A 22,206-nucleotide genomic window follows, 5' to 3' on the forward strand; every position below is an offset into this window, starting at 1 on the left:
TTTTGGCGTGTTTGATTACCGATTTTATCCAAGAATACTGCGCTAATTAATAATGTACAAGATGCATTAGAAAAAAAATATGTAGTTTTTCATAAGTTCATTCAGTCAAAACGTTCAGTCGGGGAAACCAGGTAGCAAAATTTAAGAGAATCTTTTGCGACTAAAAGATGAAAATGAGAAAGTGTTTTTGCCGTAATTAGACTAGTGGCTAGAAGCGACCCGCGTTAAGTGGTAAATAGTAGCTTCTTTGAATTAACGATTGAACACAATGAATCCCATTAAAGATTTGAAGAAAAAATTGACGGAACATTTGTGATCGGCGTGGTTCTTAAACAGAAAAGTTGTAGCTAGCCATTTTGACGAGATTTTTCATTGGAGCTCAAAAGTTAAGATATGTATAACTTGCAACCAACTTTTGAGAATTGAAAGAGTTTGAAAATTGCCAATTGAGGATAATCAAATACGCGCGGTATTTCCTATTTCTCTTATGGCATTCAAAATAATTGAAATTTTTTTCAGATAATGTATTGAGAAACGCAAAAAGTAGTTGTGATCTTGACATTGCGTGTGAGGAGAATACTTCACTATGCAAAAAAATGGAAATAATTAAACAACACTACATTTGAAAAATAATAATAATATCATTTTTTGCCATAATTTTCAGAAAGCTTTTTAAACAAGGCCCTGATACGCGCAGTTTTAAGGATTTTCGGTTGGGTTTATCCGATCTTTTTCCCTTTTTGTGATTTTTGCATTTTCCAGCTTCGCTTTGAGTCACTTAATGTATTTCCCTTTTCAAAAAAATGTAAGGTGACATTTGAATGTGGGGTGACAAATATAATGTAGGGTGATCATTATCGAAACATTTAAAGTGTCATGGAACATAATAAAGAAATTTTTTAATTGTCTTTTTCACATAACCTAAAAGCTCTTATCGCTCTAAATTTTTTTTAAACATTTTTAATTTTTGCCTTTTTTTAGTTTCATTTGCTGAATGGAAGTCAGATAATAAGAATTTGTATTTAAAAATTAATTTAACAATCTGTTCTCTTTTTCACGATTTGTCACAGTTAAAAATAACGAAAGTCATTTTAAAAAATAACGTTCTTAAGTTGAGGTTCGGAAAAGTCAAGGGAATGGAACTGGAAAAGTGCCAAAGTGAGGTCGCTGACGTTTTTCAACTGATTGTTGTTTATATTTTTGTTCTATTTAGTATTCCATTAGAAGATAAAAACTGATTTGAACAAATGCAGCTTTAGTTGCTGATTTTGGTTCTCTCCAATTTTCAAATTTTTCCTTCGATTCAACCATTCTACTTTTTGCTCTTGAGTTAAATCTTTTTTTGATAGCGTTTGTACTGCTTTTGTACTGCGACATGAGCTCAAATGACGAATACGAAAACGGTATATTAGAAATTCTAATTGAACATAATTTTTCCAATATATCAGAATCTCAGTTAGATGTCATCCTGACGAACAAACCCGACCCATTTACAGACTGCAAAAAGGACCTAGACGTCCTAAGCAATTTTAGTATCAATAACAAACCTTGCTCTGACCACAAGCCAATAAACACAAGCTTTATTGCTAATAAAAATTCTATCGTAATTCCATCCATAACATTGTTAATTTCATCCCAATTTGCTTTCTTAAAGGCATATTTTGTTATCTTTACTTTTTCTTTTGACCACTACTGTTATAGCAATGTCGACTTTCTAGTCAAACAATGGTATAACTGGATAGAAGACGTAATAAACAACAACATACCCAAAGTCACGAAACATCGATCGTCACTTCCACCCGGGATCTCAAAACAATCTTCTTTTCTAATAATTGAAATAGCAACGAAAAAGCGTCAATGGCCAAACCCAAACATACAAAAGTCAAACGATTGGAAAAACAGTTAAGCTCCTTAATCGATTCTGATCTATGTTGTTTTGAGGCTGATATGTTCCAAACACGACGTTTTAGCAACATACAGAAATATCTGTCGTCAATAAGAAAAAATCCATCAATACCCCCAATAATAAAGCTCAACGAAACGATTGCGGAGTCAAGCGAAGACAGAGCAAATCTTTTTAACTCATTTTTTCAAAGTGTTTTTACAAAAAAAAAACAATCAATAACGCCAGATCATACCAAAAGAGAAGTTAACGATATACAAATTACGGAAAAGAAAATCGAAACCGTGCTTGAAAGTTTACAGCTGAAAACGTCAACAGGACCCGATAATATTGGTAATATCGTCCTCAAAAATTGTTATAAATCCCTGCCGAAATCACTCCTGCTTTATAAAACAGTAATGAATAAAAGTGTATATCCGAGTTACTGGAAGATAAGCCAGGTGTCGCCTGTATTCTAGGAAGGAAACAAAGCAGATGTTAGCTGTTATCGTCCGATAAGCCTACTGTGTTGTATTTCAAAAGAGTTCGAAAAAATTCTTTTTGATCAATTGTATGTACATAGTCGCCACAAACTGCATGAAAACCAATTTGGTTTTCGCAGACAAAGGTCAGCTGTAGTCCAACTATTGCTCTTTTTAGACTCTGTATACAAAAAGTTCGACGACAAAAACATAAAAGAATTGGCAGTCGTTTATCTAGACTTTGCAAAAGCATTTGACAAAGTTGCGCATCATTTGCTTATCGATAAACTTAAAATATTTGGAGTGGGCGGAAAACTACTTAATATCATAATTTCATATCTCGATAAACGCAAACAATTCGGTAAAATTGAAAACGCCTCGTCTAATCTAATACAAGTCAGCAGTGGAGTACCCCAAGGCTCTATCCTAGGTCCATTACTCTTTTTAATATTCATCAATGATCTACCCAACGCAAGCCCTCACCTTGAAAGTTATGGTTTTGCTGATGATTGTAAACTAATTGCTCTGAATGAAATCGACCTAAGGAATGGCGCTCGGGGACTTGAAAACTGGTGTTATGAAAACTTAATGACGACAAATACGAGTAAATGTAAATTACTAAATTTAAGAGGAAATCTATCCACCAAACTGAACGACACCGAACTGCATCCCACGAATGTTCAAAAGGATTTGGGCCTCTTAATAACCCCAAATCTTACATGGAACGAAAACTGTAAAGTGCGTGTCCAAAAGGCCACAAGGGCCTTTTTCCAATTAAAGTGAAACATATCCGCTACGTGCTCATGGGTTAACAAACTCCACTCGTAAACTGGTTACATCGTCCCGATTATAACTTACTGTTCACAAGCTTGGTCACCAAGTAGAGCCATCTTAGTAAGTTTCGAACAAGTACAAGTAATGGTCACAAAATGGATTCTTAATTGCAATCTTGACTACAATGGACGACTAGTCAAACTTAAACTACTGCCATTATGCCTCTACGTTGAAATGCACGATCTTCTCGTGTATTTATCCTTAGTAAATTCCAAATATGACATATCAAATGCTGTTGAATCTTCTAAGGAAGAAAAAACTCGCCAACACAGCAGAGGAGAACATGCAGTCAACAAAAACAGACTGAACAAATCAGACGAAAACTTTTTTCACAGAACGAAACTCTTACACAACATCGTCATCAAACACTACGAAGAATATGGGAACCAACTTGACAAAAAATCAATAAGCAAACTTTATTGGGATTGCTTTGTCAGAAAATTCAATTATCTAAACAGATGCACTTGGAGATTTATCTGCAAATGCATTCACTGTAACAACTTGACAAAACTCGAAACTCAAACTTAACTTGATGAAAACATGTAAATGACGGGACTCATAAACCCTTGGCAAGCGTGACTTCCCAGAAGCCTCAACTACTACTACTACTACTACTACTACTGCATCAAATAATGGTAATTGTTTTTATTCCGACCAATAAAGTTATGTACTAGTGACTGTACTCATAGAGTAATTTCAGATTAGGTACACCGTGTGTTCGTCACACTATCTTATTTTCGGCCGGATAGATTCGTGCAACTTCTCAGTCTAATCCCGATCTTAATCTTACTCCAATATCTCTTAGTCTCAATAGATCTAGTGTATATCGATTTATGCAAGTTAGTTACCAGAAGAAGAACTACTGTATACTAGGTTTTATTCAATTTGTTCTGGTGCTGAAATTACAAGTAGTTTAAGTACTTACAAATAAGTGTAAATGTTAGAGATGGAATATGATTGGTTAGTTATAAATGTTTTTTTGTGATATTCGATCATAAATATTATTGGTCTATAAATGCTAGTCTAGAACTGGTTCCATTTGGGTGTTTTAGTTTCTCATTGATTTCGCCGCAAAATTAGGTACAACTAATCATCGGAATGGGTCGAATGATGTATCATATTGAAGACCTTTCAGTCGGGATCTGAAAAGTGGTTCCAGCGTCGAGAATTTTTTTTTTGAAAAGTGGTCCCAGTCGAGAAAAACGGATTTAAAAATTTCAAGCGTTAGTCTAATTTAGAGCAAATAAGTTGTCTGTCTTTGAAATTTTGGTAGCGCTATTTTTGGAATAAAAACTTCAAAAATTCAAAATTATCTGTAAAAATATTAAGAATATTTTGTTTATTTTTATTTTTTTTTCTAGTCAGTCCTTGACAAAATCTGTTGCTCAGTTTGCCCATTTTACAGTGACTGTCGAATATGCCCAAATATGAGGTTTTCGGCAGATCCTTCCATCACACCACGTACAAAAAAAACTAATTCACTAATAAACGAGAAAAAACTTTTTACGTTGCTCTAAGAAAAAGAACGGAACAAAAAAAAGGAAAAAAGAAAATTTTTGTAACGATTTTTTTGTTTTTAACGCTATTGGACAACGAAACTTTTGTTGCCTAATTGAAAGAAATGCTATTGTTTTGGTTTTGTTTTTTAAATATATTATATTGTTCATTGAAAGATTTGACTGAGGAATAAAATATCAAATTTATCGTGTCAAAACCTGCATTTTGCTGTTTTCTTTGTTCTTACTTTTGTAAAGAGTATGTCTGAAAGCATATGTTACTAATGAAAAGCATAGAAAAAGCTTTTTTCAAACAACAAAATGCTCAAATTCAATTTGGTTAGTGTGGTGAGAAAAAAACGATTCAGCACTCAACAACTGAACGTGTTTCGATCTCATTCGTACAGATTGGCAGCTTGGGTGAAAGAAAAGTGCAGGTTTAAGTTTGAGGATTTTCGGTTGGGTTTATCCGATCTTTTTCCCTTTTTGTGATTTTTGCATTTTCCAGCTTCGCTTTGAGTCACTTAATGTATTTCCCTTTTCAAAAAAATGTAAGGTGACATTTGAATGTGGGGTGACAAATATAATGTAGGGTGATCATTATCGAAACATTTAAAGTGTCATGGAACATAATAAAGAAATTTTTTAATTGTCTTTTTCACATAATCTAAAAGCTCTTATCGCTCTAAATTTTTTTTTAACATTTTTAATTTTTGCCTTTTTTTAGTTTCATTTGCTGAATGGAAGTCAGATAATAAGTATTTGTATTTAAAAATTAATTTAACAGTCTGTTCTCTTTTTCACGTTTTGTGACAGTTAAAAATAACAAAAGTCATTTTAGAAAATAACTTTCTTAAGTTGAGGTTCGCAAAAAGTCAAGAGAATGGAACTGGAAAAGTGCCGAAGTGAGGTCGCTGACGTTTTCCAACTGATTGTTGAGTATGCTTTTGCTCTATTTAGTAGTCCATTAGAACATAAAAACTGATTTGAACAAATGCAGCTTCAGTTGCTGAATTTTGTTCACTCCAATTTTTCCTTCGATTCAACCAGTCTACTTTTTGTTCATGAGTTAAATCTTTTTTGATAGCGTTTGTACTGCATCAAGTAACGGTTATTTTTTTTGTTCCGACCAACAAAGTTATGTACTAGTGACTGTACTCACAGAGTAATTTCAGATTAGGTACACTGTCTGTTCGTCACGCTATCTTATTTTCGGCCGGAAAGATTCGTGCAACTTTTTAATCTAATACCGATCTTACTCTTGTATCTCCTAGTCTCTATAGATCTAGTGTATACCGATTTATGCAAGTTAGTTACCAGAAGAAGAACTACTGTATACTAGGTTTTATTCAATTTGTTCTGGTGCTGAAACTACAAGTAGTTTAAGTGCTTACAAATAAGTGTAAATGTTAGAGATGGAATATGATTGGTTAGTTATAAATGTTTTTTTTTTGTGATATTCGATCATAAATATTATTGGTCTATAAATGCTAGTCTAGAACTGGTTTCATTTGGGTTTGTTTTAGTTTTTCCTTGATTTCGCCGCAAAATCAGGTACAACTAATCATCGGAATGGGTCGAATGATGTATCATATTGAAGACCTTTCAGTCGGGATCTGAAAAGTGGTTCCAGCGCCGAGAAATTTTTTCTGAAAAGTGGTCCCAGTCGAGAAAAACGGATTTAAAAATTTCAAGCGTTAGTCTAATATAGAGCAAATAAGTTGTTTGTCTTTGAATTTTTGGTAGCGCTATTTTTGGAATAAAAACTTCAAAAATTCAAAATTATCTGTAAAAAATTTAAGAATATTGTCCAATTTTAATTTTTTTTCTAGTCAAAATCTGTTGCTCAGTTTGCCCATTTTACAGTGACTGTCGAATATGCCCAAATATCAGGTTTTCGGCAGATCCTTTCATCACACCACGTACGAAAAAAACTAATTCACTAAAAAACGAGAAAAAAACTTTTTACGTTGCTCTAAGAAAAAGAACGGAACAAAAAAAGGAAAAAAGAAAATTTTTGTAACGATTTTTTTTTGTTTTTTAACGCTATTGGGCAACGAACCTTTTGTTGCCTAATAGAAAGATATGCTATTGTTTTTGTTTTGTTTTTTAAATATATTATATTGTTCATTGAAAGATTTGACTGATGAATAAAATATCAAATTTATCGTGTCAAAACCTGCATTTTGCTGTTTTCTTTGTTCTTACTACTGTAAAGAGTATGTCTGAAAGCATATGGTACTAATGAAAAGCATAGAAAAAGCTTTTTTCAAACAACAAAATGCTCATATTCAATTTGGATAGTGCGGTCAGAAAAAAAACGATTCAGCACTCAACAACTGAAAGTGTTTCGATCTCATTCGTACAGATTGGCAGCTTGGGTGAAAGAAAAGTGCAGGTTTAAGTTTGAGCAGATTTTTTTGGGTTTTGCTCACGTTTTGCGACTTCTACTTTTAATTTGCGGATTCCGCTGACAGTTGCGGATTCGGCGACTGCATAACTTTACAAGTCACATATACATTTAATTATTTCTGAGTTCCAGAAACTGTTTCTGATTCTGGGAAATCGATTGCAGATTCTGCACAATCTTCTTATTTTGAAGCGATTTTGAGCGATACAGTCTTTAAGCTATTTTTTCGAGGAATCCAAAACTGCAAAAAAGATCAAGAAAACTAGCAAGGCTATGGCTTGCGCAACACATCTGTTTTCGACCTGTTGCGGAATCCGCTCATAAATCACAAAAAACACAGGTTGACTTTGTTAAGAAGTTTCAAATATCATAAGGTTTTGCACAGTTTGGCCTCGTTGTTAATTTCGAAATGTCTTAGACTTTTCGAACTTTGCACAAAAACTTGCACTAAATTAGTTCGAGCAGGCTGGTATTTTGTTCATCTTTTAGACTTTCAGCTTATTGTTATATAAAATTTAGTTTTACGCCTAGTTGCAGTCGATCCTTTGACTTTCACAGTTTTGTTTCACATTACAATTGCGAGAGCAAGTAACTTGTATTCTAGTAGATTTTTCTCCAATTGAACAATTTTTCTTACATCTACTTGAAAAACGAGCTCTATTTATTACAAAAACCCGATACTGACATGCTGCTGCCTACCTAGTATAGCAGTGCTTCAAGTTCCAAAATTCAAGGCATCAAAGCTTTTCATGTAAATTTAATTTTCATTTTCCGATTTTTTAGATAAACTGTTTGACTTTTCAAATCTCAAATGCTTACGCTTAAAAATTTCACTCAGTTTCTGGTCCGTAAAATTTTGATTCACCAGACAATTTCTTTTTCTCATAAAGCTTGCGATTAACGATCGTTATTGAATGGTAACGTAGATTTTTTCGGGAAAACATAGCTTAACAGAATCACTTGGATCGTTTTACAATTTGGTTTCTCTCAAAGAAAGGCGTTGATTCGCGCATGTGGCACAAAGGTAATGCACCTGCCTATAAGTTTTTTTCTTCTTGAAGTTTTCGCGCGTCAAAAAATCTTAGTCTGTTTTTGTCGGCTAGATGCCACGGTTTGGAACTTGCCTAAGGTTAAAGCATTTTAAAAAATTTAAATATAGTTTGATTTCTTTTGTGCAATTAATTGTCTTCCAAGAACCTTTGACGAATTTTTTAAATATTTTTATTTTTTATTTTTTAAAGAATTTTCGAAAGTTGTTTTTTTGATTTTTGTTTTGTTTTTACATTCGTCGAATACATTGAGCAATCTCCTCCCCCCCAACCCCCCTCCCCTCACCCGTAATGAGCAATTGAGCCATCTCCCACCAAGCAAAAACGATAAAGCGCTACAAAAAGGCGTCAGCAAACGCAAGAAGATGATTGATGTGCTCGTAGCATGCAATCAATCGCCCGACTGCAGTTCATTTTATATGAGTATAGAGAAAAATTTTGCCTGAAGAATTTCCGTTCGGAGGACATTTGGACGGTACTGGAGTTGCGTCTAGTGGACCGAGTGTGCTGGACGAAGACTCGCTTGTGAAGGGATACAATCACAACATTAGACCATTCTGTGACATCTGTGACGAGTTCGACGTGCGCGACACAGAGGATTGTCCGATGCAGGATAGCAGACCTCTGAGTCCGCCAGCAACACGCAATAACGACAACATCACGAGTCGAGACCCTACTGCGACATATGTGATTGCTTCGAGCACTGGACTCACGAGTGCGACGACGATCAAATGTTTTCAACACACGTAGACTCAAAATGAATTTCAAATTTTTAATCCACGTCGCATGATTCCCTGTTATTGTGCTGAAAATAACACTTGCCACGAGTGTCATTATACAGGCTTCAAAAGTTTTCTCTTTACAATCAAATGACTTAATCAATTGCAATTTGTATGAGGGATGTTTCTGTAATGGTTATCTTGGCCATAATAGTGGTAGTCCCTCAAAACCTCATCCTCATTACGAGAATTATTTAATTCCATCCAGATAGATTGTGTATCATTCGCATTTATTTTGAAGTGTTAGTTGAGATCTGTTGAGAATGGCAAATTTTCCTAGGCCAAAGAAAGCCCAAGCAAGAAATTTTCACTCGTCATTTATCAAAATTCCGTTTTTTAAAGAGATACAAAATTATCTAGGACTTTCATTCGTTTTGGCGTGTTTGATTACCGATTTTATCCAAGAATACTGCGCTAATTAATAATGTACAAGATGCATTAGAAAAAAAATATGTAGTTTTTCATAAGTTCATTCAGTCAAAACGTTCAGTCGGGGAAACCAGGTAGCAAAATTTAAGAGAACCTTTTGCGACCAGAAGATGAAAATGGGAACGTGTTTTTGCCGTAATTAGACTAGTGGCTAGAAGCGACCCGCGTTAACTGGTAAATAGTAGCTTCTTTGAATTAACGATTGAACACAATGAATCCCATGAAAGATTTAAAGAAAAAATTGCCGGAACATTTGTGATCGGCGTGGTTTTTAAACAGAAAAGTTGAAGCTGGCCATTTTTGACGAGATTTTTCATTGGAGCTCAAAAGTGAAGTTATGTATAACTTGCAACCAACTTTTGAGAATTGAAAGAGTTTGAAAATTGCCAATTGAGGATAATCAAATAAGCGCGGTATTTCCCATTTCTCTTATGGCATTCAAAATAATTGAAATTTTTTTCAGATAATGTATTGAAAAACGCAAAAAGTAGTTGTGATCTTGACATTGCGTGTGAGTAGAATACTTCACTATCCAAAAAAATGAAAATAATTAAACAACACTACAATAATAATATCATTTTTTGCCAGAATCTTTGGAAAATTTTTATACAGAAGGCCCTGATACGCGCAGTTTTAAGAATTTTCGGTTGGGTTTATCCGATCTTTTTCCCTTTTTGTAATTTTTGCATTTTCCAGCTTCGCTTTGAGTCACTTAATGTATTTCCCTTTTCAAAAAAATGTAAGGTGACATTTGAATGTGAGGTGACAAATATAATGTAGGGTGATCATTATCGAAACATTTAAAGTGTCATGGAACATAATAAAGAAATTTTTTAATTGTCTTTTTCACATAATCTAAAAGCTCTTATCGCTCTAAATTTTTTTTAAACATTTTTAATTTTTGCCTTTTTTTAGTTTCATTTGCTGAATGGAAGTCAGATAATAAGTATTTGTATTTAAAAATTAATTTAACAGTCTGTTCTCTTTTTCACGTTTTGTGACAGTTAAAAATAACAAAAGTCATTTTAGAAAATAACTTTCTTAAGTTGAGGTTCGCAAAAAGTCAAGAGAATGGAACTGGAAAAGTGCCGAAGTGAGGTCGCTGACGTTTTCCAACTGATTGTTGAGTATGCTTTTGCTCTATTTAGTAGTCCATTAGAACATAAAAACTGATTTGAACAAATGCAGCTTCAGTTGCTGAATTTTGTTCACTCCAATTTTTCCTTCGATTCAACCAGTCTACTTTTTGTTCATGAGTTAAATCTTTTTTGATAGCGTTTGTACTGCATCAAGTAACGGTTATTTTTTTTGTTCCGACCAACAAAGTTATGTACTAGTGACTGTACTCACAGAGTAATTTGAGATTAGGTACACTGTCTGTTCGTCACGCTATCTTATTTTCGGCCGGAAAGATTCGTGCAACTTTTTAATCTAATACCGATCTTACTCTTATATCTCCTAGTCTCAATAGATCTAGTGTATACCGATTTATGCAAGTTAGTTACCAGAAGAAGAACTACTGTATACTAGGTTTTATTCAATTTGTTCTGGTGCTGAAACTACAAGTAGTTTAAGTGCTTACAAATAAGTGTAAATGTTAGAGATGGAATATGATTGGTTAGTTATAAATGTTTTTTTTTGTGATATTCGATCATAAATATTATTGGTCTATAAATGCTAGTCTAGAACTGGTTTCATTTGGGTTTGTTTTAGTTTTTCCTTGATTTCGCCGCAAAATCAGGTACAACTAATCATCGGAATGGGTCGAATGATGTATCATATTGAAGACCTTTCAGTCGGGATCTGAAAAGTGGTTCCAGCGTCGAGAAATTTTTTCTGAAAAGTGGTCCCAGTCGAGAAAAACGGATTTAAAAATTTCAAGCGTTAGTCTAATATAGAGCAAATAAGTTGTTTGTCTTTGAATTTTTGGTAGCGCTATTTTTGGAATAAAAACTTCAAAAATTCAAAATTATCTGTAAAAAATTTAAGAATATTTTGTTTAATTTTAATTTTTTTTCTAGTCAGTTCTTGACAAAAACTGTTGCTCAGTTTGACCATTTTACCGTGACTCGGATATGTCTACAAATCAGGTTTTCGGCAGATCCTTTCATCACACCACATTCAAAAAAATTAATTCAATAAAAAACAAGGAAAAATTTTTAACGTTGCTTGAAGAAGAAGAACGGAACAAAAAAAGGAAAGAAAGTTTTTGTAATGATTTTTTTTTGTTTTTCAACGCTATTGGGCAACGAAACTTTTGTTGCCTTATTTTAAAGGTATGTTATTGTTTTTTTAAATATATTATATTGTTCATTGAAAGATTTGAACTGAGAAATAAAACATCAAGTTTATCGTGTCAAAACCTGCATTTTGCTGTTTTCTTTGTTCTTACTTTTGTAAAGAGTATGTCTGAAAGCATATGTTACTAATGAAAAGCATAGGAAAAGCTTTTTTCAAACAACAAAATGCTCATATTCAATTTGGATAGTGTGGTCAGAAAAAAACGATGTGAATTGATTCAGCACTCAACAACTGAAAGTGTTTCGATCTCTTTCGTACAGTTTGGCAGCTTGGGTGAAAGAAAATTGTAGTAGGTTTAAATTTGAGCAGATTTTTTGGGTTTTGCTCACGTTTTGCGACTTCTACTTACAATTTGCGGATTCCGCTGACAGTTGCGGATTCCGCGACTGCATAACTTTACAAGTCACATATACATTTAATTATTTCTGAATTCCAGAAACTGTTTCTGATTCTGGGAAATCGATTGCAGATTCTGCACAATCTCCTTATTTTGAAGCGATTTTGAGCGATACAGTCTTTAAGCTATTTATTCGAGGAATCCAAAACTGCAAAAAAAAGATCAAGAAAACTAGCAAGGCTATGGCTTGCGCAACACATCTGTTTTCGACCTGTTGTGGAATCCGCTCATAAATCACAAAAAACACAGGTTGACTTTGTTAAGAAGTTTGAAATATCATAAGGTTTTGCACAGTTTGGCCTCGTTGTTAATTTCGAAATGTCTCAGACATTTCGAACTTTGCACAAAAACTTGCACTAAATTAGTTCGAGCAGGCAGGTGTTTTGTTCATCTTTTAGACTTTCAGCTTATTGTTATATAAAATTTAGTTTTACGCCTAGTTGCAGTCGATCCTTTGACTTTCACAGTTTTGTTTCACATTACAATTGCGAGAGCAAGTAACTTGTATTCTAGTAGATTTTTCTCCAATTGAACAATTTTTCTTACATCTACTTGAAAAACGAGCTCTATTTATTACGAAAACCCGATACTGACATGCTGCTGCCTACTTAGTATAGCAGTGCTTTAAGTTCCAAAATTCAAGGCGTCAAAGCTTTTCATGTAAATTGAATTTTCATTTCCCGATTTTTTAGATAAACTGTTTGACTTTTCAAATCTCAAATGCTTACGCTTAAAAATTTCACTCAGTTTCTGGTCCGTAAATTTTTGATTCACCAGACAATTTCTTTTTCTCATTAGGCTTGCGATTAGCGATCGTTATTGAATGGTAACGTAGATTTTTTCGGGAAAACATAGCTTAACAGAATCACTTGGATCGTTTTACATTTTGGTTTCTCTCAAAGAAAGGCGTTGATTTGCGCATGTGGCACAAAGGTAATGCACCTGCCTATAAGTTTTTTTCTTGTTGAAGTTTTCGCGCGTCAAAAAATCTTAGTCTGTTTTTGTCGGCTAGATGCCACGGTTTGGAACTTGCCTAAGGTTAAAGCATTTAAAAAAATTAAATCTAGTTTGATCCCCTTTGGTACAATTAATTGAGTTCCAAGAACCTTTGCCGAATTTTTTAAATAGTTTTATTTTATATTTCTTAAAGAACTTTTGGAAGTTGTTTTTTGATTTTTTTGTTTTAATATTCGTCCCATCAATTGAGCAATCTCCTCCCCCCTCCCCCGTAATGAGCAATTGAGCTATCTCCCACCAAGCAAGAACGATAAAGCGCTACAAAAAGACATCAGCAAACGCAAGAAGATGGTTGATATGCTCGTAGCACGCCATCAATTGACCGACTGAAGTTTAGTTTATATGAGCATAGAGAAAAATTTTGAAAACGAAAAAAATCGAATTTTATTTTTTAAAACATTTTGCAAATTTTTGTTAGAGCGACCATTGCTTCATCAGGAAAGCGACTTACCAGGGTGGCTGCTCCAGCCTTGTATCTGAATATCAAAAACTGCTCTCTGCTGCACCTTAAATTTGTATGCAATACATTTTCATCCTTTTAGGACAGAAAAAAGTCGCTTTATGTCTCATTTTTATTGATTCTTTTTCACTCTGATTGTAATTTTTGACCTTCGATATTGTAAATTTTGGCGTTTCACATTCGTTGGAGAATCTGTTTTATGATTTCATACCATCCAAACTATTTTCAAGTGGTTATAAACATGTCTCAAGAAACTATGGTGGAGATTGCTCAATTGATCCCATTCAAAAGCAAAAAATGTACACCTGCTCTTTAAAATTGGAAATTTTGATCATTTTTGATAGCAATTAGTCGAACAAATGTTTATATGCCAATACTACGGCGTAAAAAAATCTGTTGTACTTGCTGCTGATTTCTGGTAGTTTTTTGCGGGAAAAAAAAACAGAGGAAGTTTTGTCAATAGTAACCAACCATTAAGTGGCGATATTATCTACCTTTTTTGTGGAAATAGAAATGATTTGGTTTTTGTCTGAAGTTCATCAGGAAAATACTGCTGTGCATGTTTTGAGTTCACTGTTTTCTATCAAACTGGACAAATTATACTTCGCATTTGTGTTGCAAGCTAGCATTGCTTAAACAACTCTTTTGTCTACAGCGATAATCAGTCGGGAGTAGAATGGGCGATAGACGATTGGTGATACAATAAATCAAATTTGGGTACCTCTGTGAGGGATTGGTCCAGAAATGCGGAGTACTCTGTCAAGTTGAGATCCCGCCAGTCTATGTAGTGAGTCTGCAGCACTTGCACTACAGTGTTTTCGAACTGGTTTCTCCACTGCCCCAACAGCTCAATATGTTCCATGTACTGCTCCAGTTGCTGCACAACAGTATCGTCCAATGTTGCAGAATGTATTGCGTCAACTATGACCTCAATTGACCTATCGCACGGCAATACTCATCGACATGTTAACCAAGCGAATGGGCGTAAAAATATACACACTGCCTCCATCTCATTTATGTCTCAATTTTGATTCTTCAAAAAAAAATTGTCTTAGAAACTGATCGACTTAGTCGCCACAAATGCAGCATAATTTCCCGGTGGTATCCCGGGTGCTGTCAGCCCAACTCGGAGTGAATAACATCCAATCGATTGATCTCAGAACTGAATCTGATGAAAAAAATAATCAAATTATGTTTCCGGACTTACGCAGGCATCCTGTCCAAATGTATTTCAGCGGACAGCTTTAGCAATGCATCGAACGTACTCTGTTTGTTCCAGCGCCTCTTCAACTCTTTGCTTTGATCCAGAAGTGACTGGAACTGGCAATGCAAGAGGAAGTTCCTTCTGTGTCTGGAAGTCTCTTTATTCATCAGCTCCATCATCATGTCCTGAATTAATGTCAGAAGAGTTAATCAAAATTTTTCTTAATGAAACTGTTTAATCTAAATTCATAAATTTATTTGATTAACTATTGATAAAAATAAAAAAATTCTTGTTTTCCTGGGTAACATGCTTGCCATGAAGTATAATGGGATGGCGAAATTGTTATTTTTTGAAGTTCACTTTTTGGACAAATCAAAAATTCGTCGAATGATTTATGCGAGCTATAAACTAAAACCATATTTGAAGCAAAGGTAATAAGCAACATTTATTTTAGTTGCCTGCTGTTTTGAGACTTATCATAGTTTTGCCAAAAAACGATTCAGATCTGAAGAAAAAAATTGAAAAAAATTACAAAAGATCACCTTGGATGATTTCCTGGGTGAGGCCCTTTCCAATTCGTGAGAATTGCTCAATTTTTCAGCCATTTGGATACCACCAGTATTTTTCAACACGAATGTTTTTTAGTCCAAGATGCCGCATGGATTTTTATTGTAAATAATTAATTGCATCAGATGCTATGCTGACGTGTATTTCTATACACACCACGTGTCATAATGAAAATCCAAAAAATTAGAACGTTTTAAAATAAAAAATGGGAACTCTGAAGTGAGGTAAATTAATTTATACTTTTCTCCTTACATATATAAACGATGCAACATGAGTCCAGTCGAATTATTCGAATGTGAAAAAAGTAAGAGTGCTTGTATCAGGGCGAAACCTGAATGATTGATTCGACTGCCTGTTAAAGTCTATGGATTAGTGTTTGGTGTATAAATAAACTGGCATGCTGATTTTTAAAAAAAATGAAAACAAAATCATTTTTTTTTGAGATCTTTAGTTTGAAAATCATACCCCAACACGCTATGTTAAGTACAGATTGAGACAGGACTGCTCGTATCAGAGTTAAGCCCTGAGTGTTCCGACTGTCCTTCAATGTTTCTGAAATACTTTATGAAAACATCATTTAAGCAAGTATGCTCTTTTTCTTTTCCACCCCATCGGTGCGAGCATCGGTTTTTTGTAACTATTGGTTTTACTGTGTAACCTATGGTTACTAAATATGTTTGCTATGGCTTAATTAGTCCGGACGCTAGTTTTTGTGACAATTCTACACGCTTTGCTAAGTACAAAATGGTATGTTTTGCATATAGCAAAGTATTCAAGTGTCTAGGGAAAATGGAAAATTTTCTGGAGAAAAAAACCACGCCGAGCACAAATATTTTTGTCACTTTCTTCGAAAGTCGAAACAAAAATTAGCACAGGTCAAAATGAAAAAGTAGGTCAATTAGCACGTTTTGTTTCAGTTTGATAGAGTAAACATCCGTTTAAGCGTTCCTAACGCAAAACATTGCGCGTTATTTGTTCCAGACTGGCCAAATTTGCAAAATTAAAACCAATTAACACTTCGAATTATAATTATCCTTGCGATAAGCAAGGGTTATGCAACCTGTTACTTTTTTGCCCGTAAACAACTGTCCACAGGACTCGTCTGGAGTCATCTCTACCCCATTTCATTAGGTGTGCAAATTTCTTAGCGTTCCTGGCCAACTTAGCCTCCAAAGGTACGGCAAAGGTCCTGAGCTCGAGTCTGACTAGGGCCTGCTTTTTTTCAAACGAGAAATATTGTTTCAAAAAAATTTCGTCTATTATTTGTCTGATTATCGGTTGTCGGCTTAGTTGTCAGATCTTGGAATTGTTTTTTTTTCTACGGGCATTTTTTAAATATTGTTTTTAGTGTTTGATTTACGCCTACATTTTGTAATTTTGCTTACCCAGACTTCAGATTTCCTTTATTTTTTTGTTTCGCTAAAAAAATTCTTCGGCCAAAAATATTTCGGCCTATTTCATCGGTTTAATGACCTAATTTTGGGTTGTTTCAAGATCGACACAATTAAGCACTCTCCTCCGCACTTTTCAAGTTGGTTGTTTGTTTTTCAATCGGTTTTATGAAATACAATTTTTTCGTTTCATTGTATGCAGAAATTTAGTTTTTCTCAGGAACTTCTGATTTTCATAAAGAAGTATCAGTTGAAAGACCGCTTACTCTCTCTGTCTGCCTGCATACACCACCAGAGTCTTTCTTACTTATGACCCTCTGTCTTAAGTGTGGGGGAATTTTTGAACCATATTTTTTTTTCCTTTTCGCGAAAACTACCTCTCCCAATTATGAGTTTTTGGTTTCGACGGATAACTGTTTTGACAAGCTTCCCTGCATAATTTGCTGCGACCAATTTTTTTTCGTACATGAAGTTATGGCACTCGGAATAGTCAAAAGTTTGACTTTTGAACTTTTTGTGTATCTATTCTCGGAAACTAAACTCTCAAATTTCTGCTGTGAGTTCAATGAGATAACAGGTAGTGAGAAGTTTCTCTCCATTAGCGGACACTATCAAAAATTTTGACTCAAGATGTTAACCTTTTTTAACCTTTTGAATATTCTCAAAAACTAACCGGCCATACCTGAGATTTTGGGTTCAATTCTCACGACAGGCTTCGGAAAGTTCATTTGTTAATGCGAGCATGCCCAAATTTTTTTTCTCTAAAATTTTTCACCCTCGGAAAAGTTAAAATTTTGATTTTGTGACCACATTTTGAAGACTTTGAATTTTCTTGAAAAATACTCTAACAAATTTGATATTGTGGGTTCATTGAGATAACCGGTAGCGGGAAGCTATCAGCATTAAGGGACACTAATAAAATGTTTTACTTAAGAAGTTATCGTCCTCTGAAAAGTCAAATTTTTGATTTTTTCACCGTTTTCTTAAACTTTTTGGTAATTCTCAAAAACTATCCTGCCATGCCTGAAATTTTGGGTTCAATTTTTTGAACGGGCTTCGGCAATTTCATTTGCTTATGTGATTACGCAAAAGTTGTTTGACTCCAAAAATACTACCTCTCGGAAAAATAAAATTTTTGGTTTTGTGACCGTTTGTTTGAAAGTTTTGACTTTTCTCGAAACTAACATACCAATTACCAGATTTTGGGTTCGATTGAAATTAAAGTTTGATTGAATCCCTTCTGAATCTTTTCATCCAAAAAGCTATGATTCCCGGAATCGTCAAAATTTTTGATTTGTTGACAGTTTTTTTGTCGTTTCTTGCTAACATTTCTGCTAAATCCGATATAGAATTAATCGAATAAACAGATTGTTGAATGCCTACCTTTCAAATTAGCGATGCTTAGCTTGTTAAAAAAAGTTATCGCCTTCCAGCAAGTCTTCAATCGAAAAATCTGGCTTGGCAAATCTTAGCGCTTAAACGGCCATAACCTGTTTTTTGCATAAAAACATTGTGGATTTTCGAAGGAAGTCTTTTCTGTCTTTTTTTCGGAACTTTCGACCGCTGAGAAAGTTTTGAGTTTTCTTCTAATTTACACAACGAAAAATTCCATTGAGAGAACTGGTTGCGATAATTGTTTCTGCAAAAGCAGCGATTCCTTAGTTTTCTGTTAGAGGATTGTTATCTCCTTGCAAAAATTGATTATCTCAAACTTTTTCACTCTTCTGAGTTATTTTAGTAGAGAAACAACTAAAGAAAAATGGGATTTCAAAAATTGTACTTCACCTAAAACTTTAGTTGTTTCTCTACTAAAACAACTCAGAAGAGCAAGAATTTTTGAGAAAACCCAATTTTTGAAATCATATTTTGTTGCCGCCTCAGTATAGCAGACTTCTTCAATATTAAACACGTACCTCCAGATTTAGCTGGGCCTGTAGGTGTTTTTTATCGAGACTTACAAAGAAATTTCGTTCAACTATTGTTTTCAACATTTAAAAATTTTTCGACCAATGTCTTTTTTGTATTGTAGTGAAAACGGTGCAAAGCTCCGCTCCTCCTGTGTTATGCTTGCGAATACCAAGCTTTATCAAACCGGAATAAAAACTTTTTTTCGGGCTAACAACCAATTTAACAAAATCTGTTTCATGAAAATTCAAATTTGACTACTTCATGCTAGATAATTAGCTACTACTGCATGATATATCTAGAACACAAGTTATTTTATCTATAATTAGAGAGTTTTGATATTTAATTTCTGCTGATGATTTTGCGGCTTCATGGTTGTCCAATTAGGGCCTGGCCGGGAAAAGTCGAATAGCTCGACTCCCATTTCTCTGCTAATGTTTTGTCATGCTCAGTTTTTTGTACTTAATTTTTTTGTACTGTCGTGTGCAAATGTTAATAATTGCAAATAATTTTGATTTTCTCCTGTAAATTATAAAATTAGTACTAATTCGTAATTTTTCTTTTATTTTTTCGTTGGAAAACTTTATTTGGCCGAAATAGTTTCAATTTTTTTTTGGCCTAATCATTCAATTTTGCTTTGCTTCAAAGGCAGAAATTTTTATCTTTTTTCTGAAAATTTTGAATACTTTTAATAATTTTGTAAGATTTCAAAGAGTAACAATTCAAGTGCTTGAAAGTTTCGTCATGACAATTTTTGCTTATGCAAGTTGTGTTTCCGGCTCAATAGGTTTCTACGCACTTTCTGTTTGGCCATAACCTGCTTTTTGCCTAAAAACGTTGTGGATTTTTGAAGTCTTTTCATTCTTTTTTTTCAGAACTTTCGACCGCTTCTTAGAAAGTTTTGATTTTTCTTCAAATTTACACAGCGAAAAGTTCCATTGAGAGAACTGGTTGCGATAATTGTTCCTGCAAAAGCAGCGATTCCTTATTTTTCTGTTAGAGAATTGTTACCTCCTTGCAAAAATTGATTTTCTCAAATCTTTGACTCTTCTGAGTTATTTAGTACAGAAACAACTAAAGAAAAATGTGATTTCAAAAAATGGACTTCGCCTAAAACTTAAGTTGTTTCTCAACTAAAACAACTCAGAAGAGCAAGAAAATTTCAAAAAATTAAATTCAATTTTTTGCCGCCTCAGTAGAGCAGACTTTTTCAATTTTAAACACGTACCTCCAGATTTAGCTGGGCCTGTAGGTGTTTTTATCGAGACTTTAAAAAGTTTGATTCACATAGTTTTTTCAACTTTTTAAATTTTTCGACTCATGTTTTTTTTTGTTTTGTATTGAAAATAGTGCAATGCTCCGCTTTGCCTCTGTGTTACGCTTGCGAATACCAAGCTTTATCAAACCGGAATGTAGACTTTTTCCGGGCTAACAACTAATTTAACAAAATCAGTTGAATATTTTCTGATGCTCATTTTCATGAAAAGGCAAAAATAACTACTGCATGCTAGGTTTTTTGCTACTACTGCATGATATATCTAGAACACAAATTATTGTATCTATAATTAGAGAGTTTTGATATTTATTTTCTGCTGATGATTTTGCGGCTTCTTGGTTGTCCAATTAAGACCTGGCAGGAAAAAGTCGAATTGCTGGACTCCCATTTGTCTGCTCAAGTTTTTTCTTGCTTAATTTTTGTAAAAGTTTTTATTTTACTGTTGTCTGCAATTGTTAATGTTTGCAAATGTTTATGGTTTACTCCTGTTTTTTGTAAAATTAGTACCAATTGGTTGTATATTTACTTTTTTCTTTTCGTTGAAAAATTTTGTTTGGCCCAAATAGTTTCGATTTTTTTTATTGGCCTGGTCATTCGTTTTTGCTTTGCTTCAAAGGCAGACATTTTAATTTTTTTATCTGAAAATTTTGAATAATTTTTTAAGATTTCAAAGAGTAACAATTTAAGTGCTTGAAAATTTCTTCATAACAATTTTTACTTATGCAAGTTTGTATTTCCGGCTCAATGGGCTTCTACGCACTTTCTGTTTGGCCATAACCTGCTTTTTGCCTGAAAACGTTGTGGATTTTTGAAGTCTTTTCATTCTTTTTTTTTCAGAACTTTCGACCGCTTCTTAGAAAGTTTTGATTTTTCTTCAAATTTACACAGCGAAAAGTTCCATTGAGAGAACTGGTTGCGATAATTGTTCCTGCAAAAGCAGCGATTCCTTATTTTTCTGTTAGAGAATTGTTACCTCTTTGCAAAAAATTGATTTTCTCAAATCTTTGACTCTTCTGAGTTAACTAGTACGGAAACAACTAAAGAAAAATGTGATTTCAAAAAATGGACTTCGCCTAAAACTTAAGTTGTTTCTCAACTAAAACAACTCAGAAGATCAAGGAAATTTCAAAAAATTAAATTCAAATTTTTGAAGTCACATTTTTTGCCGCCTCAGTAGAGCAGACTTATTCAATATTAAACACGTACCTCCAGATTTAGCTGGGCCTGTAGGTGTTTTTATCGAGACTTTAAAAAATTTGATTCACATAGTTTTTTCAACTTTTTAAATTTTTCGACTCATGTTTGTTTTGTTTTGTATTGAAAGTAGTGCAATGCTCCGCTTTGCCTCTGTGTTACGCTTGCGAATACCAAGCTTTATCAAACCGGAATGTAGACTTTTTCCGGGCTAACAACTAATTTAACAAAATCAGTTGAATATTTTCTGGTGCTCATTTTCATGAAAAGTCAAAAATAACTACTGCATGCTAGGTTTTTTGCTACTACTGCATGATATATCTAGAACACAAATTATTGTATCTATAATTAGAGAGTTTTGATATTTATTTTCTGCTGATGATTTTGCGGCTTCTTGGTTGTCCAATTAAGACCTGGCAGGAAAAAGTCGAATTGCTGGACTCCCATTTGTCTGCTCAAGTTTTTTCTTGCTTAATTTTTGTAAAAGTTTTTATTTTACTGTTGTCTGCAATTGTTAATGTTTGCAAATGTTTATGGTTTACTCCTGTTTTTTGTAAAATTAGTACCAATTGGTTGTATATTTACTTTTTTCTTTTCGTTGAAAAATTTTATTTGGCCCAAATAGTTTCGATTTTTTTTATTGGCCTGGTCATTCGTTTTTGCTTTGCTTCAAAGGCAGACATTTTAATTTTTTTATCTGAAACTTCTGAATAATTTTAATAATTTTTTAAGATTTCAAAGAGTAACAATTTAAGTGCTTGAAAATTTCTTCATAACAATTTTTACTTATGCAAGTTTGTGTTTCCGGCTCAATAGGCTTCTACCCACTTTCTGTTTGACCATAACCTGTTGTTTGCATAAGAACGTTGTGGATTTTTGAAGTCTTTTCAATCTTTTTTTCAGAACTTTCGACCGCTTCTCAGAAACTTTTGAAATTTCTTCAAATTTACACAACGAAAAGTTCCATTGAGTGAACTGGTTGCGATAATTGTTCCTGCAAAAGCAGCGATTCCTTATTTTTCTGTTAGAGAAATGTTATCTCCTTGCAAAAATTGACTTTCTCAAATTTTTTCACTCTTCTGAGTTTTTTTAGTACAGAACAACTAAACAAAAATGTGATTTCAAAAAATGGA

General features: G+C 33.8%; 1 protein-coding gene across 1 annotated transcript in view; it reads right to left on the reverse strand.

Moving 5' to 3' along the window:
• The window catches only part of LOC134844335 (uncharacterized), a 46,769-nt gene extending 31,360 nt beyond the window's left edge, over positions 1-15,409 (reverse strand). Inside the window, exons 1-3 of the mRNA XM_063860970.1 lie at positions 15,283-15,409; positions 14,744-14,925; positions 14,258-14,474 (exon numbers count right to left, since the gene is read on the reverse strand). Of these exons, the coding sequence (XP_063717040.1) occupies positions 14,258-14,474; positions 14,744-14,925; positions 15,283-15,345 (462 nt within the window). The 5' untranslated portion in view covers positions 15,346-15,409. The remainder of the gene's footprint in view (positions 1-14,257; positions 14,475-14,743; positions 14,926-15,282) is intronic.
• Between the last annotated feature and the right edge of the window lie 6,797 nt (positions 15,410-22,206).

The sequence above is a fragment of the Symsagittifera roscoffensis genome, chromosome 4 (genome assembly GCF_963678635.1).
Source record: "Symsagittifera roscoffensis chromosome 4, txSymRosc1.1, whole genome shotgun sequence".
Classification (NCBI taxonomy): domain Eukaryota; kingdom Metazoa; phylum Xenacoelomorpha; order Acoela; family Convolutidae; genus Symsagittifera; species Symsagittifera roscoffensis.